The 18,427-nt window shown below is 37.4% G+C and overlaps 3 protein-coding genes across 14 annotated transcripts in view; 1 reads left to right on the forward strand and 2 right to left on the reverse strand.

The window, feature by feature from the left end:
- Positions 1–509: 509 nt before the first annotated feature.
- Positions 510–2,510, reverse strand: LOC131672741 (E3 SUMO-protein ligase NSE2-like). 3 transcript variants are annotated; one of them, XM_058950166.1, is made up of 7 exons: positions 2,201–2,510; positions 1,990–2,114; positions 1,550–1,630; positions 1,300–1,466; positions 1,133–1,226; positions 881–1,064; positions 510–811 (listed from the first exon to the last, which is right to left on the reverse strand). In XM_058950166.1, exons 3-7 carry the CDS (start codon positions 1,623–1,625, stop codon positions 712–714), a joined length of 621 nt encoding a protein of 206 aa, XP_058806149.1. In that variant the 5' UTR covers positions 1,626–1,630; positions 1,990–2,114; positions 2,201–2,510; the 3' UTR covers positions 510–711. The 3 variants fall into 3 exon arrangements, with proteins under 3 accessions (XP_058806149.1, XP_058806148.1, XP_058806147.1); XM_058950165.1 differs by having other exon boundaries at positions 1,990–2,131; XM_058950164.1 differs by lacking the exon at positions 1,990–2,114 and having other exon boundaries at positions 2,201–2,507.
- Positions 2,511–2,937: 427 nt separating this feature from the next.
- LOC131672736 (mitogen-activated protein kinase kinase kinase kinase 5-like) lies at positions 2,938–10,595 on the forward strand. Of its 10 annotated transcripts, XM_058950148.1 has the most exons (20): positions 2,938–3,415; positions 3,731–3,788; positions 3,880–4,035; positions 4,108–4,340; positions 4,418–4,681; positions 4,765–4,960; positions 5,040–5,140; positions 5,212–5,279; positions 5,620–5,688; positions 6,179–6,217; positions 7,005–7,049; positions 7,354–7,424; positions 8,098–8,271; positions 8,738–9,115; positions 9,193–9,376; positions 9,448–9,728; positions 9,839–9,922; positions 10,019–10,111; positions 10,211–10,337; positions 10,425–10,595. In XM_058950148.1, the coding sequence occupies exons 1-20, from the start codon at positions 3,302–3,304 to the stop codon at positions 10,522–10,524; spliced, it is 2,835 nt and encodes a 944-aa protein (XP_058806131.1). In that variant the 5' UTR covers positions 2,938–3,301; the 3' UTR covers positions 10,525–10,595. The 10 variants fall into 10 exon arrangements, with proteins under 10 accessions (XP_058806131.1, XP_058806138.1, XP_058806132.1 ...); XM_058950155.1 differs by lacking the exon at positions 8,098–8,271; XM_058950149.1 differs by lacking the exon at positions 7,005–7,049.
- A 97-nt stretch (positions 10,596–10,692) lies between these two features.
- LOC131672765 (uncharacterized) overlaps positions 10,693–18,427 on the reverse strand; it is a 29,202-nt gene continuing 21,467 nt past the window's right edge. The window contains exons 4-12 of the mRNA XM_058950210.1: positions 17,993–18,237; positions 17,815–17,915; positions 17,480–17,747; positions 17,091–17,405; positions 16,779–17,004; positions 16,574–16,695; positions 16,380–16,490; positions 15,063–16,311; positions 10,693–14,688 (exon numbers count right to left, since the gene is read on the reverse strand). Coding sequence (XP_058806193.1) covers positions 13,901–14,688; positions 15,063–16,311; positions 16,380–16,490; positions 16,574–16,695; positions 16,779–17,004; positions 17,091–17,405; positions 17,480–17,747; positions 17,815–17,915; positions 17,993–18,237 — 3,425 coding nt within the window. The 3' untranslated portion in view covers positions 10,693–13,900. The remainder of the gene's footprint in view (positions 14,689–15,062; positions 16,312–16,379; positions 16,491–16,573; positions 16,696–16,778; positions 17,005–17,090; positions 17,406–17,479; positions 17,748–17,814; positions 17,916–17,992; positions 18,238–18,427) is intronic.

The following is an 18,427-nucleotide window of genomic DNA, read 5'->3' on the forward strand; positions in this document are numbered from 1 at the left end:
ATACCTTGATCCTGGCAGCGCGCAGCATTGTTGAATTTGTCGTGACCGATTGAAATTATGTTGTGCGACACTCTAATCAACCTCCCTGGCCTCACTAAGCATTGACATTCGATTCTCGTGCGTGGAAGTCACGCAAAAAAAACAGATTCAAAATTACAGCCAATGAGAACAGCAATCTCAAACGGATTGTAATGTCAGCCGCATTCCCTACTCTCAACTTTGCCACATTATAAGGCGATAACCGACGATTTCTTCACAACTATATTGTAAACGACTTATTCAAATCAATATTTTTATCGTTCGTATAGTCGAACGCAAACGTGTGACTGACTAAAGCGGTAACGAGCAATAGGTTCTAGCTTGAGCGTCTATCTTCGTTGGTTCAAGAAATTTTAATTGTTCAATTCCTAATCGGTATCGTGGTAAAATTAGCATTGTTTAGCCAAAAAAATGTAGTTTTCTTCGAGCTAGCATATTTACTGAATACAAAAAATAAGACTGTATGTCTTAAGAACATTTATTATTCATCAAGAAATCGACATCTACAAAATATATCTTGAAATAATGCTATTCTCTGATGAATATTTAGGTAATCTCGAATTACTTATAGTATAACTGTTTACATTTTAGTTTCAAGTATAAAAACTAATTTATATAATTCTCTTGTATATGTAATGTAATAACTTAAAATAATATAATATATAACAAAAATTATGTTGGATTGTCATGCAAATATTTTCTTGTTTTAATATCAGTAACTAATTCTTCTAAACGAATGTATTCTCTGTTCTTGCATCCAACAACTGGACATCTATTTTAAAAATAAGACAATTTCATAATTAAAATAGGACAATCAAACAATAGAAGAATTTGAATGTACCTTGTATTCTTATTCATCTTGAGAACATCAATAACAGTTTCTCGATCATAAACGTGACCACATTGCATATTTTTTACAGGATTAGTCATTCGTTTCTTTGAGAATGCATCGATAATATTGACTTGTTCTTGTGTCATTTCGATATCATCGTCACCAAGAGGCATTTTTTCAGTACCATCCATATCTTTCATTGATGAATGCAAATTAAAATGCTGAACAATTCTTATTAATACAAACAATATTCTAACTTACTGTTTACTATTTCTTTTACTTGTTGACGATACTCCATAAAAATTGGAAGATTAGACACATCTGGTTCATAATTCAGTAATGTTTGTTTGCAGCTCTGTAGACATATCAATCATTGCATCAAAATCTATTTCTTGAATATTATTTAAGCAATCAATTTCAAAACTTACTGTCCATGATTCTTTAATCTGGTTCTGATTGTCATTATCATCAATGCTATTCTTCATCTCTTTCAGAACTGTAGTAACTCTCTTCATCTTGTCATCAAATCCACAAATTTTCCCTATAATATTTTCCATATTCCCTAAGGTCTCATCTCTTTTGCATTTGTCGTCATCTGCGAAAACGATTGGAAAATAACGACTTAATTTATAAAGAAGACTTTTTTTATATTTAACCTAAAATAATTTAAATACACACCAAAATGAGTTACAATACATTCAGCAGTTTTAAAAAAGTTGTTTCTTAATATCTCAGCTTTGTTGGAGCTACCCATTTTCACTGTAGAATTATTAAATCAAATTTTATTTACAAGAAACTATTGTTTTACATAAAGCCGTTGTTTAAAATGCAATTACACAAATACTATTCATAATCAGAGATTAAAAGTACCTTCGAATCTCTGTTCATAATCTATAAACTCACCAATAATCAATTAATCAATAAAAAAGAAGCGAATTGATTACTAGGATTTTACGAAAAGACGCGCTACTTAAACTTACAATAAGATTATAAAAACGCAATAAATGACATTTAATCAGATTTTACATTTAATGTTTTCAATAAATTTCGCAATACTATGTTAAGATATTTAAATTAATTGATGCTAAAAGAGATACATCAGAAAAAGGACTACATACCTACAGACAATTCAATACCTTTCAGTTAACATTTTCTGGGTTTATTGTACAGGGGATATGCCCAAAAAACAAGTCAATAAAATTTTCAAAAAAGTCACATTGGCAATTACTGTCTAAAACGATGTCTTTGCAGATAAAGTTACTGTTTAATTATGAGTGATTGCATTTAATGCCATTATAATTGAAACAACAGCTTTCTTAGAAAGCTTACCTATAGATGTATCGTCAACTTGCTACAAATAAGAAAACTTCGAAGATGCAGCCGCAGCCTCTATCTAATTTTAAAATGTGCACAGTTGACAGTTGAGACTTGAGACTGAACGTTTTCAATTTGGACTAGTATAGCTCTTTAACATACCGCGAGACGGCATGAGTGATGCATGGTAACAAAAGTTATAGATTTCCACTTATAGACTTCAGATATTTCACGCCTACTTGCACACGCAATACGCATCGTTACCACTACACTTGAAAGCTTATAAGAATCATGTATTATATGTGATTATGTATATGTTTTGTCTTACTGAAGTGTAGATCTATGTTACCGACTGATCTTTCAGGTGCGTATCGTTGTAAATAAAATATATTATTTATTTCTATAACGAATGATTGTAATATTTTACTTGGATAAAAAGCCTAATGTTTGCCGATAATTCAACACATTCATTTCTATAAAAACTGAAAAAAACGCTACGCAATTTCAATTTCTACTGATCAAAGAGTGTTCGATTTTTGGGATTTTTTATTAACAAAAACTAAATTGTGAAATTTTAAATGAATTTTACTATTGTTAATACAGGTCGATTTAATCCGATTTCTCGCTGTCGACTGACTTCAGAGTCGTTGTCTGATTATAATCTCTCCCACCCATGGAGATTAGATAAAGTCTTTTTGCCCCCACCCACCTTTTCTCTCGCTCTCTCTCTCTCGCTCACTCACTCACTCGTTCAGTCTTGCAACTGCACACTTTTAGTCTTTGCCAACATGCAAGTGCTCAATCGTAGCAACAGCAGCTCAGTAGCAGTAGTAGTCGAGTGGCAAAACTAGTCGTCCAGTCGAGTAGAGTGTGGTAACTCTTCTCTCGCTCTCTGTCTATCTGTGCGCTCTCTGAATGAGAAAAAAGCAGCACAGCGCTGCTGCTACTCGAACATGCGAAAATGGCGTCGATAAATAAATAAACGTGTCAATGGCAGCACATCGTGGAGCAGCTATCGAGTGCCCTGACGATGTGTAGAATGTTGGACGAGTGAAGCTATAGAGCGCTAGAAAAGCCGCTAAAAGGTCTTTTCCTGAACGACGGAAACGTAAAGCAATGGCGGGCGTTAACGCGAACGCCCTGTCCAGCGACATCAGCAGGCGTAATCCTCAGGATGAATACGAGCTGATCCAACGTATTGGTAGTGGCACCTATGGCGATGTTTACAAAGTGAGTCGTTACCACATGTGTGTCCGTAAACGTGTGCCCTACCTATCACTGTGACGCTTTTATTTATTGTTATTCTTTTCATTTATCAACTGCAAGATTTAAGCGATACAACAGAACTACTTGATTAACAAATTCGTTCCCTTTTTTTTCAATCGTTCCGATAGAGAACAACTTACAGTTACTGTCACGTTAGCTTTCATTGTGAGCAGTTCTAATTGAGTGAAAAGTCACTTTTTTATGGGAAAGCTTTGTCTTGTTAAGCAGAACACCTAGGAAGTTGCTTGGTTAATTGTTCTTTGCTCTCTATTCCCACAGGCCAAGAGGCTCTCTATGAATGATTTGGCTGCTATCAAGGTCATCAAACTTGAACCTGGTAAGTGTTCACACTACTATGCAGTGCTTTTTTGCTGGAATAATCCATAAGTTGATTCCAACAGCAATAAGTGTTATTATTTTGCTTATAGGTGACGATTTTGCGATAATACAACAAGAGATCCTAATGATGAAGGACTGCAGGCACTCCAATATCATTGCTTACTATGGCAGCTACCTCAGGAGGGACAAGCTGTGGATTTGCATGGAATACTGTGGTGGTGGATCTCTCCAAGATATTTATCACAGTAAGTCTTGCTAAACACCAGGAATGTAGAAAATAAGGATGAGTAACCATTATATTTTGTTTTGCTTTGCAGTTACTGGTCCATTGACAGAAATTCAAATAGCATACATGTGTCGAGAGACATTACTTGGTCTTGCCTATCTCCATGGCATGGGTAAAATGCATCGAGACATTAAAGGAGCTAATATTTTACTCACGGAATCAGGCGATGTAAAGCTTGCTGATTTTGGAGTATCAGCGCAAATCACAGCAACAATAAATAAAAGAAAAAGTTTTATTGGCACACCTTACTGGATGGCTCCAGAGGTAACACAGAGTTGTGTCTGAATTTATTCTCTTTTTACAAGTAAAAACTTAATCTTTAACAAATTGTTGAAATTCAGGTAGCAGCAGTTGAGAGAAAAGGAGGTTACAATCAACTCTGTGATATCTGGGCAATAGGTATTACTGCAATAGAATTAGCAGAACTACAGCCTCCAATGTTTGATCTCCACCCAATGAGAGCATTATTTTTAATGTCAAAATCTGGATTTAAGCCTCCCACGCTGAAAGATCGCGACAAATGGAGTCCGACGTTTCACAATTTCGTTAAAATTGCCTTGACGAAAAATCCTAAAAAGAGGCCTACGGCAGATAAACTTTTACAGGTGAGTAACGATAAAAGGTTTCTTTCTACGCATCGCAACTATCTCAATTTATAGTGTTTTCTTCTACTTATTGTGTCATTTAGCATGCGTTCTTCCAAAGCGAAATGAGCAAACGTCTTGCTGTAGAGTTATTAGAAAAAGTGTCCAACTTTAGCCATGCGTTTACGGAATTAGAGCCTGACGAAGATGGACACGTAGCTAACGTGCCGCAAAGAATCGCCTCGAGGCATACAGTGAAAGCGAGACCAAAGAGTCCTATCTCACAATTAGACAGCGATGGTGAGGATTTATTGTTATCCAATCAACGAAATGTCAACGTAAACGTACGGATGATTGATTTTGCTTCGTTCTTGTGTAGATCGATTGAATTTAGACGATGGAACGTTGCAGAGAGATTCATCATCGCCTTGGCAAGCTCCGGCTACGTGGGATTTCATAGATATTATGAATAACGATAAGGTACAAGTAGTTCATAATTTTTCCAAACACTCTGATTGTGTAGTACTGAGTAATGGTAATGATGATTTTAGACTGCAAATAACTGTGATGCACATCAAGAAAGCGGAATAGGATCTGTTTTCGAAGATGGCCAAGAAAAGTGAGTGTACTCTCAACATTTACGATAGTTTACGATTCGTAAAACGATGCGATTGCCGAAACAGGAATCATTTCTTGGGAAGGGCTGAGGCTTCGTTCGACTTCTATCTTACGCTTCAAGCTTTCATTTATATAAGCTCAACATTCATTTCAATCTTGTAGATACGCTTTTTTCCTCTTCATTTCTTTTACGCGGTATCGTAAATTCGATTTTTGGAACCAATTCGTAGATGATCTGTGAAAGTTGTGATGATAGAAAATTTGACATTCTTTTTGTTTTTGTCGTATTGTAACGGTGTCGGTTATTTTTCAAGACAAACGTCTTCTTGTGAACTTTGTAGAGTCGAAGCAGATAGTAAATTCAAACACAGAAGCAAAACTGGCACGGAGATCTTTCGTATGAGTCTCAGGTAAAGCATTGTGCAGTGGTGAAGGAAAAAATAATTGAAATGACTAAAATAAGTTTGAAGTAATAAAAAAACGAAATAAAAGAATTATCAATTCTAATCTAATAGCATAATAGAATGAAAGATTTGATACATGCTGAGCATTGACCATAAAAACACTTCGTTTACATTGTGCACATTTTCATTTTCTTTTGCATGGTAAAATGAAAAAAACCGCATGATATTATTTGCTGATTGCCATTGTATTTTTATTCGTTAATTTTCTTGTACAATTTAGTTACATTAAAGTAGTATCTTTTGTTATGTATTTTATACTTACAATTTTTATTTTACATTCAAAGTAAGTATTTTGGTTTTTTATAAAATATTTATTTCCAGATTAATTTTGATTTGAATTAACATTTTTTACAAATAATTCAGTGATTTTTAACGCAGGATCGATGTTTTTTTTATGTTCGAATGATTTTGTAATTGTAATCGTTTCTCCCTACAGGAGTCTATTGCAGTACATTGACGAGGAGTTGTTGCTAAGGTATCGGCAGGTAACCTTTTCCCTCGCACACGCTATCGCACAGACTTAACTTTAACATACACTGCCGCATCACGCTTCTTAAAGTAATTTAATGCACATCATTCTTTTTGTTTTTTTTATTTTTTTTGTTCTGTCTGTGTTTTTGTCTAATATTGTATTCCAGTCTTGGTCCGTTTTTGTTCATCTGTTTTTTCATCGGTAGACGTAAGATTTTTTATGTCAAATTTATTACATATTTAGCATGGAATTTTCGAGATTCATCGATTTTATTTTCATCATTGTTTATGTTTGCATGAATATCGATTGCTTTCTTTTCTGCTTGTCTCGAAGTAATCGTCGCACTGGAAGCTTCAGCCTTTGCTTGACCCTAAGATGTTATAACTCACTATAATGTTAATTAATTTAAGTAAATATATTTTTACCTGCATATGTTCCTAATGAAATATATGTCTAATCAGTTTAATAAGTGTCGAGCTTCGGTATTTAAAAGGAAAAAAGACTAGAAACTAATGTTATTTTACCTAAATACCTCATATATTCTCTTTTATTTCAACGGAACTCCTTTAATGTTGTAAAATTGTATAAATGCACATAAATTTGAATTTTAAAGATTTGTTAATAATTAAATTGACATCCCTGTAACAGAGCGTATGAAAGAACAAAAATTGTGGAATCATTTCCAGTCTGTTCATTAATAAATATGTGAATATAAAATAGTTGAAAATCATGGCTGGAAGAAAAATAATATTCAAGAATAGAGTAAAAATAGATACTTTCGTGTGTTCAGGGGAAATGCAATTGCCGGGCATTGTGACCAGCTGTATTCGTTGCAGTAAGTAGAAAAGCGAAATCATTAAAAATGTTCCCAACGAAGCTCGATTAATATATATGCTTAAAAGAAAACGAGAAAAAATGTCATAGATCTTAGAGTCTTGTATTTTTTGATATTTATTTTTTGCCATCCAATATATTTTAAGTAAAGTCTTTTACAAGACTATACTTTTAAAACTAATCGTTTAATTTCGCTCGTTTAAGCATATTTGTGTTTACTTTTAGAAAACACATTATTAATTTTACATGAATAAACTCATGTATGAATAACCTGATGAATAAGTTGATGTTTCTTTTATTTTCAGAGCAACGTTACCTCTAGGCGAGACGTCCAACGACTGCGAAATTCATCGAAACTTCTATGGCAATTCGCAAGGTACGGTTGATTTAACAAATACGTACTTAGTTTCTTGGTAATTGAACAAAAGAAAGAAAGTGTTAGTAGCTTGTAGAGTGTTTTTGCAATCGACGCTTTTGTAAATTCCTGTAAAAAAACGTTATAGGAGTATGAGGGGAATGGTAGATGGAAATTTTGAACTATTCGTTTTACATAATCCATAGGTAAGCTTGGAAATGTTGATGGTTATTGGATTCGTAAGAGTATTTGTACAAAATTGTGATGTATATACATAGTGGTATTAAACATTATTGGGAGCCAAGGGCATTTGTTTAAATGACCGTTACAATAAAAAGCTTTCGTTTACTTATAAATGCTGGCTCAACTCCAAGAGATCATAATTAAACTTGTCATTTTAGAAAGTTTTAAATCATTTCTCAAAAACAAAATCAAAATTACTTAAAACAGATGTAAAATCCTAAAAATAATGAGAATCTGTATTATTACAGTTATAATTTTTTATTATTCAAAGTTGATTCATTTACCGAATAGCTATTATCTCTTGCATTGTAGCCAAACTTAAAATTATAAATGAATTTTTTGGAGAGTAATTAGTATCATAACAGAGCACTATGCAGTAAGTATTAAGTAAAGAAAAAAAAAACGTTGTGGTGAGTGTGTATAAAAACGAGTAAGACGGCCTAAATCTCAGGGTCGCAAACGACGAGTCCTCGACGACTGCACAGCTCGATGGAAGAGTTGTCTGGAAACTCAGCGACTCTACAAGCAGGCACATCATTGTCAATGATGCTGGAGACTGGGCAGAGACAGCGTTCATTATCCGACAGTACCAAACGTCGTGATCTATCTCCCCATCAGTCTAATGGTAAACCGAGCACGTGTATTAGGTGTGGATATAAGCTCCACGGCTTTTGTCTTCCATTAACTTTTTTGTAGTTTGCTGTAGTGTATATATATATACTAATCGTATGTAGCTTGCATGGCTATTGCATTTTTTTCCTATGAAAATACGCAAAGTAGAATAGTATTAACAGAATGCATTGTCATTGAAACATATAATATTTTTCGAGGAACTTTCAAATGAATATGTCTAAGAAAACACCATCAATAAACAATATTTTCTTACATTAACGAATACAAATGGCACGGAGTATTTATAATCATCACATTGTATATCAAACAAAAAGAAAACCTACACGAGCATGCAGCTTTTCAAAGGAAGTATATCTTGCAACACCGATGAACATAACAGCATCAAGACGAAATTTGAAAGAAAAATACACTTCCAATGTTATTTTTCACGCAAATCCATAACGCCAATTTTTTTTCAGGCGAAAACGACTCGTCGGACAATGGTGACGATGGAGTAGGACCAGATCTTTTGTCGGACACACCACCAGTGCCACCGCGAAGAAGGGATCGTAAGAGGCATACGCCGCCAAGACCGATCAGCAATGGCTTGCCACCAACGCCAAAAGTTCACATGGGAGCATGTTTCTCCAAGGTGTTCAACGGCTGTCCTCTGAGAATACATTGCACGGCCAGTTGGATTCATCCAGACACGCGAGACCAGCATCTGCTTATCGCCGCCGAGGAAGGCATTTACAATTTAAATCTGAATGAGCTTCACGAAACGGCTATAGATCAACTGTATCCAAGGCGAACGATATGGATGTACGTCATAAAAGACGTTCTTATGTCGTTGTCAGGTAATCAGTGATACAATGCCCTTTATCACAAAAATGAAAGTTCCGTAAGATTAATCGAAGGTTGTCAATATGTCAAGGTAAAACACCGCAGCTCTACAGGCACGACCTGCTGGCGATGCACAGCAAGCAGACACATAGGTTCTCGCTGCCCATGAACAAGATACCCGAGCGACTTGTGCCAAGGAAATTCGCTCTCACCACCCGAGTGCCAGACACCAAGGGCTGCACCAAGTGTTGCGTTGGTCGAAACCCATATAACGGGTACATTATATTTGATTCATTATCTTTGCCGATCGTAGATTATTAACATTACCAAGTTCGAATCTTTGTAGATACAAGTATTTATGTGGAGCAATGCCGGCTGGTATATTCCTAATGCAGTGGTACGATCCACTGAATAAATTCATGCTACTCAAGTATTTCGAGTGCTCGTTGCCGTCGCCGCTTAACGTCGTCTTCGAGATGATTATCACACCCGAAATGGAATATCCAATGGTGTGTGTCTCGGTCAAGCAGGCCTATCATCAAAACAAATTGAAGCTTGATCTTATTAATATGAATTCCGGAGCGAGCTGGTTCCATAGCGACGAACTCGAGGAAATGGACGGCTCTGGTATAATATTTTTCTCCCTTTTTAATTGATCGCAGTTTTCTAATTTCATTATATGTATTCGATTCTAGAGAGATAATTATTAATGATCGTCATTATTTTTCTAATTGTAGCAACAGTCATTCCACGAAGAGAAACTCTTCAAGTTGTTAGTGTAGCGCAGCTCGAGAAAGATGCCATTCTCGTTTGTTACGACAGTAAGTTGATTGTCGTGCTTTTTTATTATTCTTAATTACTAGTTGGCTGACACGAATTTGAGTATAATTTGTTGTTGTTGCTTGTCTTTGTTATAGAATGGATGAAAATTGTAACGTTAAGTGGGAAACTGAGGACCAGTAAAAAACAAATATCGGAGCTTCAATTCGACTTCAAAATCGAATCGATAAGTAAGTGAAAACTATAAGATGTTGTCCACAGCTAAATTGCTGATTTACTGATTTGCATGGTCACTATGTCATGACAATGTCGATGCTTTTCGATTGCAGTCGTATTGCCGGATAGCGTGCTTGCCTTTCATAAGCACGGAATGCAAGGTCGTAGCTTTAAGAACGGTGAGATTACGCAAGAGATAAGTGATCCAAGCCGAACCTACCGCCTACTAGGTTCCGACAAGTGAGTTATTCTACAACTATCGACAATTCCATTACTTATACAACTTTAAACGTTCCTACTATATTGTGTCTAATTTTATTTGTGTAGAGTCGTCATGCTTGAAAGTCATTTGATGCACACAGGCACGTTAAATGAGAGCGAAGGCGCCGATCTCTACATCCTTGCGGGACATGAAGCAAGCTATTAAAAATCAATTTGTTCGAAAGCTGAGCGCGCGAGCTTTCGAAATGATACATAAATCGCAGCAGACTGCAACGAGTAGACTGTTTATATATATATATATATATATATATATATATATATATATATATATATATATATATATATATATATATATATAAATGTTGGGGTTTTTTTTCGTTCTTCACTGCGTTGATGCAGCAACTTGTAAGTATTAATTGCGGTTATGTAGATGCTACGAAAATCGCCCAGCAAAAACAAAAAGAAGAAAATACTCCAAATCTAGCTTTTGAGCTAGATCAAAGCTTTTGCATTCCTCGGGTATCATATACTTTTGATTAATTCTTGCGACGAAGCGCCGAAGCTGGTAGGACTATTCGTTTGATTGGTATGATCGGATAATAAAAAAAGTCCGTGGAAAATACATATTAGAACGAATTTAATTTTTGTTTCGAGGGCACAGCATGAAAGTTTTGTCAGTCATTTGTCTTCCTCCCTCTTTACGTAGATGGAAATTCGTAAAAGGGCATAGAGCGCCGACATATCGACAAGAGTGCAACCATTTGTATTGTGGTTTGTGTGATTATTGCATCTTTAATTTCGCAGTGAATTTTTGCGGCACAAACATCCGACAATAATATAACGTTCAATATAGTCTCTTTCAAAAACATAATGCCATATTAATAAAAATATTATAAAAAATGATAAATTATCATAGTAAACAAAAATCAACAAAGCAACTGAAGCAATTATTAAGAAAAGTTTCATTGCGAAATTAAAGTCTATGGGACTTTGGTAATTCAAAATAAACTCAACAGTTAAAAGAGTCTATTATAGATTCGAATAGAATGTATATAAAAGTGATTTAAAAAAAACGATATATGCAGGTAAAACGATTGATAACAAGGAAATAAAAATTTTAGACGATAGATATCCTATAGATAAAGTAGAAAACAGTAGCACAGCGATAAAAAAGTACCTGTCAGCATCGACCACAAAAGAGAAACAAAACCAATACGGCTATGTCTCCGCACAATCATACCAAATGATATTTTATTATTCGGGCAATAAGTCAAGTGCCCTAGTGAACTTGGGAATCAACGATCATAAAAATAAATTTTCGTCTCTGTAGAATAATTTTAAACCTTTTACGAATTCTAATGGATGCTAAGTTTTATCTTTCTTCTATGGAGACGATTGAGCTTTAAGCTGTTTTTTCAAGTTCTACAAGAAGTAAAGTCGTAGAGCAAAAAAGAGAAAATTATATATTTAGACGCTCGGATAGAGTTGAATTTCAATTCCAAGAATAATTTTAGAATTTAACACAAAGATGAGGTTCTTTAATTAACAATTCTTAATCATGTAAAAATTGCTTTAAAATTAATTGTGTTACACTTTGACAATCTTTAAATTTTAGAATCAAAGTTATCTCCAACTATATTTTGATAACATAATTTTGATGGGAAAATCTACTAAAAAGATATATATAATTACACAAATGAGACAGAAAATAATGGTTGAATGTGATTTATGAATTTGGCGAACATCCGAGCGGAGGTAGCTAAAGAGATGTGTTCTATTCTTCGTAAACGTGCAACTCGAGTCGCGTAACACAATTCGACTGTTGCAAGAAAACTGGAAGTCAAGAGAGCGAATTGAAAATATAGAAAGTCGAGATTAGCAAAGTACTTAGATTTAGGAGAGAAAGAGAAATCATGTTATGAGAAGTGTTTTAATGGATGGCAAGCAATTATTGCCAGCACAGTTGTACATAATGTGTATAACGAAGCGTCACTGCTTTCGGGTCTTCGGCTGTTTCGCCTGTTTTTACTTTACCCTTGTTTTTCGTCACTATTATTATTACAATTAATTAATTAATTATTTTAACTTGTCTTCTTTTACTCAAAACGGAAAAAAATATAGGAATTTATTCAATTATAGGACAGTATTGAATCTATTTATTATCGTGATTATTATGCATGATATTCTTGTATTATTGAAAATTGTCGCGATATTATGGATTAGCATAATTTTGCTTACATGTGTAACAGCGACTAGCCAATGTTTCTGTACATAGAGAAACTTCTCGTAATAAAACTTGTTTCTAAAAATTATCTTCATTTTACTTGTTCTCTTATTTTCTGATATGTTGTTTAATTAGAAAAAGATATGTAGGATATTAAATAAATATGGAAAAAAAGTAATTTATCAGTAAAAGTACATTTATTATTATCTTTAACTCGATACGAGCATTTTCACTGTAAATTCGATTAAAAATGTACAATAAACCTACGAAAATCCATAAAAATTAGTTGAAAATGGATGGAGATCTGTGTCCGCGAAATTCAGTTCAATCTTAAACTGGTTTTTCATCGATGTCAGAAAATCCTTCTCATTATTTTCATACTACTCTGTAACGCTTGATAATTATAAAATACTTGTACTTTGCCTTATGCAAGTTTAGACTATAACACAGTTTTTAACAGTAGATTTAAAAAGACTCGAAAAATTATTTGCAATGAGACTAAAGCTATAGTAGTAAAAAATGCATAAAGTTTATTTATCGCACGACATTATGGCCAACTTGTCCCGTCATTTCTCTTCAATTCCAGCATTGTAATAATTTAAATCGCATCAGCATGAACGCATCGAGGTTTTTTTGCACCATTGTATAAATGATAATCTAATAATAGCAAGAAATGTCAGCCTTATCGCGAGTTTGTGAGTACAAATTTTTCTATGTATTAATTAACAAATTTTGGCTCGTAAATTCCTTCTATACAATACAGAGTTGAACATCCCTTTTAAATAGTCATTATGCTATAACAAACACATCAATTCAACGCGATCTAAAGATATGTATACTCAGTTATTTGAAAACGTTTTCTCTTCAATAAATTTGCATATTAAGTAGATATCTATACAATTTATCAATGAAATTGACATTAAGAGTAGTTTGCATTATTCAAATTTTGGCAGTAATAGCTATTTTTTTATTATCGACGGAACAATCGTAGTTTTGCAAAAGTGCTATCTTACTCGTATAATAGTATCTCAGCTGTACAACCTTCATTTCAAAACTCTTTATATGGAAAGAACAGTTGAATGATAAATTTAGCATGAAATCTTTGAGATCATCGTTATTGAAGTTAAAAAAAATCAAACGAAACAATTCTTTTTTATCACAAATTACTTTACAAAAAGAGTGAAAAAAAAAAAAAAAAAAAATAATCGAGTCATTAAATAATTTAAATTCTTCATTTCTGTACGCCCATTCAATCTATAAGACCTAATAAAACTACAACGAAAAAAAAAAAAAAATTCGTGACTCGCACTGGAGTCGCGCCTAGAAACTTCCCAATCACAGTCACAGGTGGAAGTTTTCACACATCAACTTGTGCCTGTAACTGGCCGACCATCTTTTTTACCCAGCCGATTTGACTTTGACCTGCCGATACATCATCCTCTGTTGGCTTCTCCTTGGTAGGTGATACTCTAGCGATTCTAGCGCGCAATTTGAGATGCGCAGGTTTCTGCGTAACAACAGGTTTGCGGATTTTCTTCTTCATAGGAATGGGAGGTGGAACCTTCTTGGTTGGAGCAGCTTCGGCAGCGGAATCGCCGTCGCTGAATATTGCACTATCTCGAAAAGCTTCCTCCGTCTCCGCGTAATTCTCAATGGTCTCGAAACTCTTTTCATAAAAACTATCCAGCTCGTTTTCGACCACCTTTTCCCGTTCATGTTGACTATACATCGGGCAGCTACTCTCGGCTTTCAGTAAAGTTTTTCGATTCTCCGAGAAGAGGACGCTGGGATCGGCATAGTCAGATTGTGCTATTCGTGCACCTAAGCTAGGACTACCTTGACGGTGGTATGGCACCTCGAGGTGAACTCTCACGCCATTATTGCCTGTCGCGACAATACTTGCCACAGCATCTTCAGCATCGGAAACGTCACGCGATGACGATTTAATGGAGTTCTTGTGCTTGTTGCGTTTGCTGAACGAACGGAAGTAACGGCTGCGCTCGAACTCTTCGCTGCAGTCCAAAGTCTCAGTACTTTGACTTGATCGCAAGCTCTGTATGCGACTACTGGCTCTTGAGAAAACATTTCGAAGACTCGAACCTGTTGTTATCGTCATCGTTGTTGTTGTTCCATCATTGTTAGATTCTGCGATCAAATTGCGTCATCGTTACTTTCAATTGATTATACAACATCATTAACGTTTTGCATGTAGTTTTCGATTTTAACTCATAAAATTGTAATTGCGCTTCGGTTGATTCATTTCGCATGACGCATAGCTTAATGCACTTGTTCAGTCGTGAGTATAATCGAATCATATACGGCTCATTTGTATTTCAAATTACGAAGAATTATTTATCTAATCAAAATTTGAATAAAATAAATATCTTTCGAGTGCGAAACTATAAGAAAAAAACAAATTCATGAAAACGTACGCCAATCAATCGCTATTTACAAGATGCTATTCTCTGCGTCATGGCCTCTCCGCACGAAAATAGATTGCAATCGCATGAATCACTCACCTTTATTAACCGATCCATTAGCCCTGTAAATCTTGTGATCCGGATGCACGTAAGTGCTGGTAGACAGTGTGGCTGTCCTGGACGATACGGAATCCGCATCGGTAAAGGAGGCATCGTCGAGTGAACAGAAGAACGTCGATGATGATCCAGTTGTTGGAAATTTGGCTATTCTTGCTGAACCTTGACACGTAGATGCATATCTCTCCATATCTTCCAGATTAATTTCAGCAGGCTTGTCGGAAGCGATTGTAAACGGGCGCTCGCTCATGGATTTGCCATCTCGCTGAAGAAAACGCGATTTCGAGACATGACTCAAGTCAGCTGGATTCATCATCTGAAAGCTGCGCGGTAAAGAACCAGACTTTTGTGGTTGATTAGGTAAACCCTCGCAGAGTTTGGTCAGCCAGACGGCAGCTTTAGTTGGGCAGTCTTGATGCTCATCTGGTTCGAGGCAATCATGCCACGAATTCTGCAGATTGTCATAAGCGCACAGGCTACTTTTATCGCCGCCGGGATCTTCGTTCTTTTTATTTATAATTGGCGCCTCGTAAATGGCTTCCTCTTGATCGGAAGCCGAGTCACAATCTTCGCGAATACGCAATGCCGTGCGAATAATTTTACTTCCGGCTCCAAAATTTGGCTTTTTAAAAGTGTCTGGTGGCGAGCGTTTCTCATGATTGGGACTCTTCGTCGTCAACGTCTTCGTTGGAGCAGAGTTTTGCCGATGAATCATCAATGGCTCTTCCGCATCAACGTTTCGAAAGCTATCATACTGTGATCTGAAGCTTCGTTGATTGTAAGCATTGACCGCTCGTACAAAACACTGATCCCTCCTCGAGAATCGCGATCTCGTTCTGTTATTATCCGGCTTGTCTTCGTTATCCGTATCCTCCTCTTCGGAAGTGTCGCTCTTGTTACACCTCTGATAAGCGTGTTTGGCAATATTGCTGTGCAAACTGCTAACATTTTTCTGATAGGTCTGTTGCTTCTCAATCCTTCGCTGAAACTCCTCGCTTTGCATCAGTATATTACCAACGATCTCCTTGACGCTTTGCTGTTCCGTGCTCACTTGCTCGGTGCTGTTCTCTTTGGTTTGTTCATCAAGCTCATCAATGTCTTTGCTGCTTACAGTCTCTTGAGTCAGAGTCGTCGGCGTTTCCGACGTCTCGTCTTCGTTGTCCGATGGATTCAGGTTAATGTAGGACTGGAAACCTGGTTCGGATTTCCTTCGCCAACTCGTGAAATGATTCTAATCAATGGAAGAATCACTCAAACGAATTGTCATCGACTATGCATAGCAAGTGAATCATAACGAACCTTAATCTTTGACCCACGAATTTCGGAGCTCCGATTTAGGTTGTCATTCCTGGAACCATAATGTCTGATTGACTCTGCCGACTGGTTTTTGCGGGAGCACATTGGCGAATTCTGAGAAAATATTGAATTGTAGACATTCCCAACCCCGGATTCAAGTGATGGCGAGCCGTTGTTTAGATATTCAAAATACTTACGTCAGCTGTACTAATAGACACATCGCTCTTTCTGCCTTTCTTCAATTTTTGCCTAATGCTGATTTCCGATCTCCGCCTCTCACGGTCTGCCTTCTTGCTACTACGCTCTGACGTCAAGTCATCTAAAGACCAACAGTCGGTCAATAAGCATGCAAGCGCAAAAAAAAAAAAAAAAAACAAAATGAAAGAAAAGAAAAGGCCTCACCTTCGTACTTATTCTGACCGATTTGCAATACGAGTTGTCGCGCGTGGGCGGGTATCGCCGCGTTGTAATTCTCCAGGATAACTCTTTTGATTTGCAGCGTCCACTCGCGTTTCTGCTCCAGATTCCGAGCCTGAAGTTTGTACTGCAGCTGAGAGTTGTCGAACGGTATCACGTGGAAGCTCAACGGATCGCCGGGAATGCTCTCCATTAACGTTAGGTTTGAACACTAAAAAAATCATTGAAGAAGAAAAATACACAAGTGAAGGAATGAAATCGAGTCTTTTCCCTGCGGAACGTTGAAAGAAAACCAACCAAAATGTGAGCCTTGTAGACGAGCAAGCCGTCCTCTCGTTTCTTAGTCAACAGCAACATCTTGTCAAAGAGGAAAGCATGCCGCGGGGCTTTGGCACCTCGCATACGAAAGCTACCCTCGGCTACGAGTTCGCCGCCAGTCGTGAGATCTGGCCCCGGCCAACCCAACAGCAGCGATTGGATCTCCTGTACTCGCACCGCGTGCTCGTGCTTACGTTTCATCGCGTTGATGTGCTCGGCTATCCCGGTCATCGCTTTTAGCGCCTCCTCGATTGCCTCGCGCGTCTCGCCGACTTCGAATTGCTTTGACAATCTCTGCGCACAAGACACATGAGAGCGTGAATTTTTCTTGGCCAAATCGCTCGAGCGAAGGAGCAATGGTAGGCTACCTCGAGCAACAGGTGATACTTGAGAATACGTTGCACCGGTTTCAAGAGGAACGACCCCAAGGGCAAGCCGTGCGCCAGCGCCAATTGCCTCTCGCTGAAAGCTCGCGCGATCTCCTCCTGGTTGTTCAGTTCGGTCAACAGCGAGCACGTCCGCGGATAATTTGTGCAGTACTCGGTGTAGACCTTGAAACCGGCGTTGTGCTCTACGAAATTGTTCGCCACTGCGACCGGATCCAGTCCACTTGCGTCCAACGCCGAGAGAAAATTACTGAAACGAAAGTTTGTGATTGAACGTTTGTTGCGTTGAAAAAAGCGTCGACGAGGGGTACGCTTACCTATTGAACTCGTAGATGTCCTCGATATTGCTGAACAAGCCATTGAGCTCGTGTTCGCCGATCAGTGAGGTAGGATCGTTTCTCCAGATGATCAGATAGCCCTGCGCGAGAAGCTTGGCTTAGTAAAAGCGTTCCCATTGCTGCTCGTTTAAGCTCATTTAACCGCGTCAAAACACACCTGAATGACTTGGCGCAGATTGTCAACGTACTCGGCCTCCGTGATCAGGATCTCCAATAGTACCCTCTCGACGGGTGTCCGTTGGGGATCGCAGTAAGGTGGCCGTCGCTGATCGAACGGCCGCGCCGCCGTCGCGCGATCTACCTCCGACAGGCGTATCTTCAGCTTCTCGCGTTTGCTGCCGATCGTGTCGACGCCGTTGCCGCTCGACTCCGAGATCGTCACTACTCCACTGTCACCCGAGCCTGCGCACACGTCGATGGGCGCGGAGCGCTTTATTTTCCTTCTTTTCGTCAAGCGCTATTTCGCCGTGGAGCCTCTCGGTGCGCTACTCGAGTCACCAAGCCGATCGGCCTGTTTGGCGCTTTTCCCAGACGTAAGGCAATCTCGCGAGACAGACTGCCGGCAACCGAACGGCGACGCGAAATATCACAG

This window comes from Phymastichus coffea, unplaced genomic scaffold, assembly GCF_024137745.1.
Source record: "Phymastichus coffea isolate CEN01 unplaced genomic scaffold, Cenicafe_Pcof_1.1 PCOF00158, whole genome shotgun sequence".
Classification (NCBI taxonomy): Eukaryota; Metazoa; Arthropoda; class Insecta; order Hymenoptera; family Eulophidae; genus Phymastichus; species Phymastichus coffea.

What these genes read in the sequence shown, in the direction of transcription:
- LOC131672741 (XM_058950166.1), bottom strand. Translation starts at nt 1,625, where the DNA reads ATGGGTAGCTCCAACAAAGCTGAGATATTAAGAAACAACTTTTTTAAA. An exon ending in AGATTAAAGAATCATGGACA is followed by an intron (nt 1,227 to 1,299) that starts GTAAGTTTTGAA and finishes ATATGTCTACAG; the next exon opens with AGCTGCAAACAAACATTACT. An exon ending in AGTAAAAGAAATAGTAAACA is followed by an intron (nt 1,065 to 1,132) that starts GTAAGTTAGAAT and finishes CATCAATGAAAG; the next exon opens with ATATGGATGGTACTGAAAAA.
- LOC131672736 (XM_058950148.1), top strand. Translation starts at nt 3,302, where the DNA reads ATGGCGGGCGTTAACGCGAACGCCCTGTCCAGCGACATCAGCAGGCGT. An exon ending in CGGCAGATAAACTTTTACAG is followed by an intron (nt 4,682 to 4,764) that starts GTGAGTAACGAT and finishes TGTGTCATTTAG; the next exon opens with CATGCGTTCTTCCAAAGCGA. An exon ending in GGTCGAAACCCATATAACGG is followed by an intron (nt 9,377 to 9,447) that starts GTACATTATATT and finishes GAATCTTTGTAG; the next exon opens with ATACAAGTATTTATGTGGAG.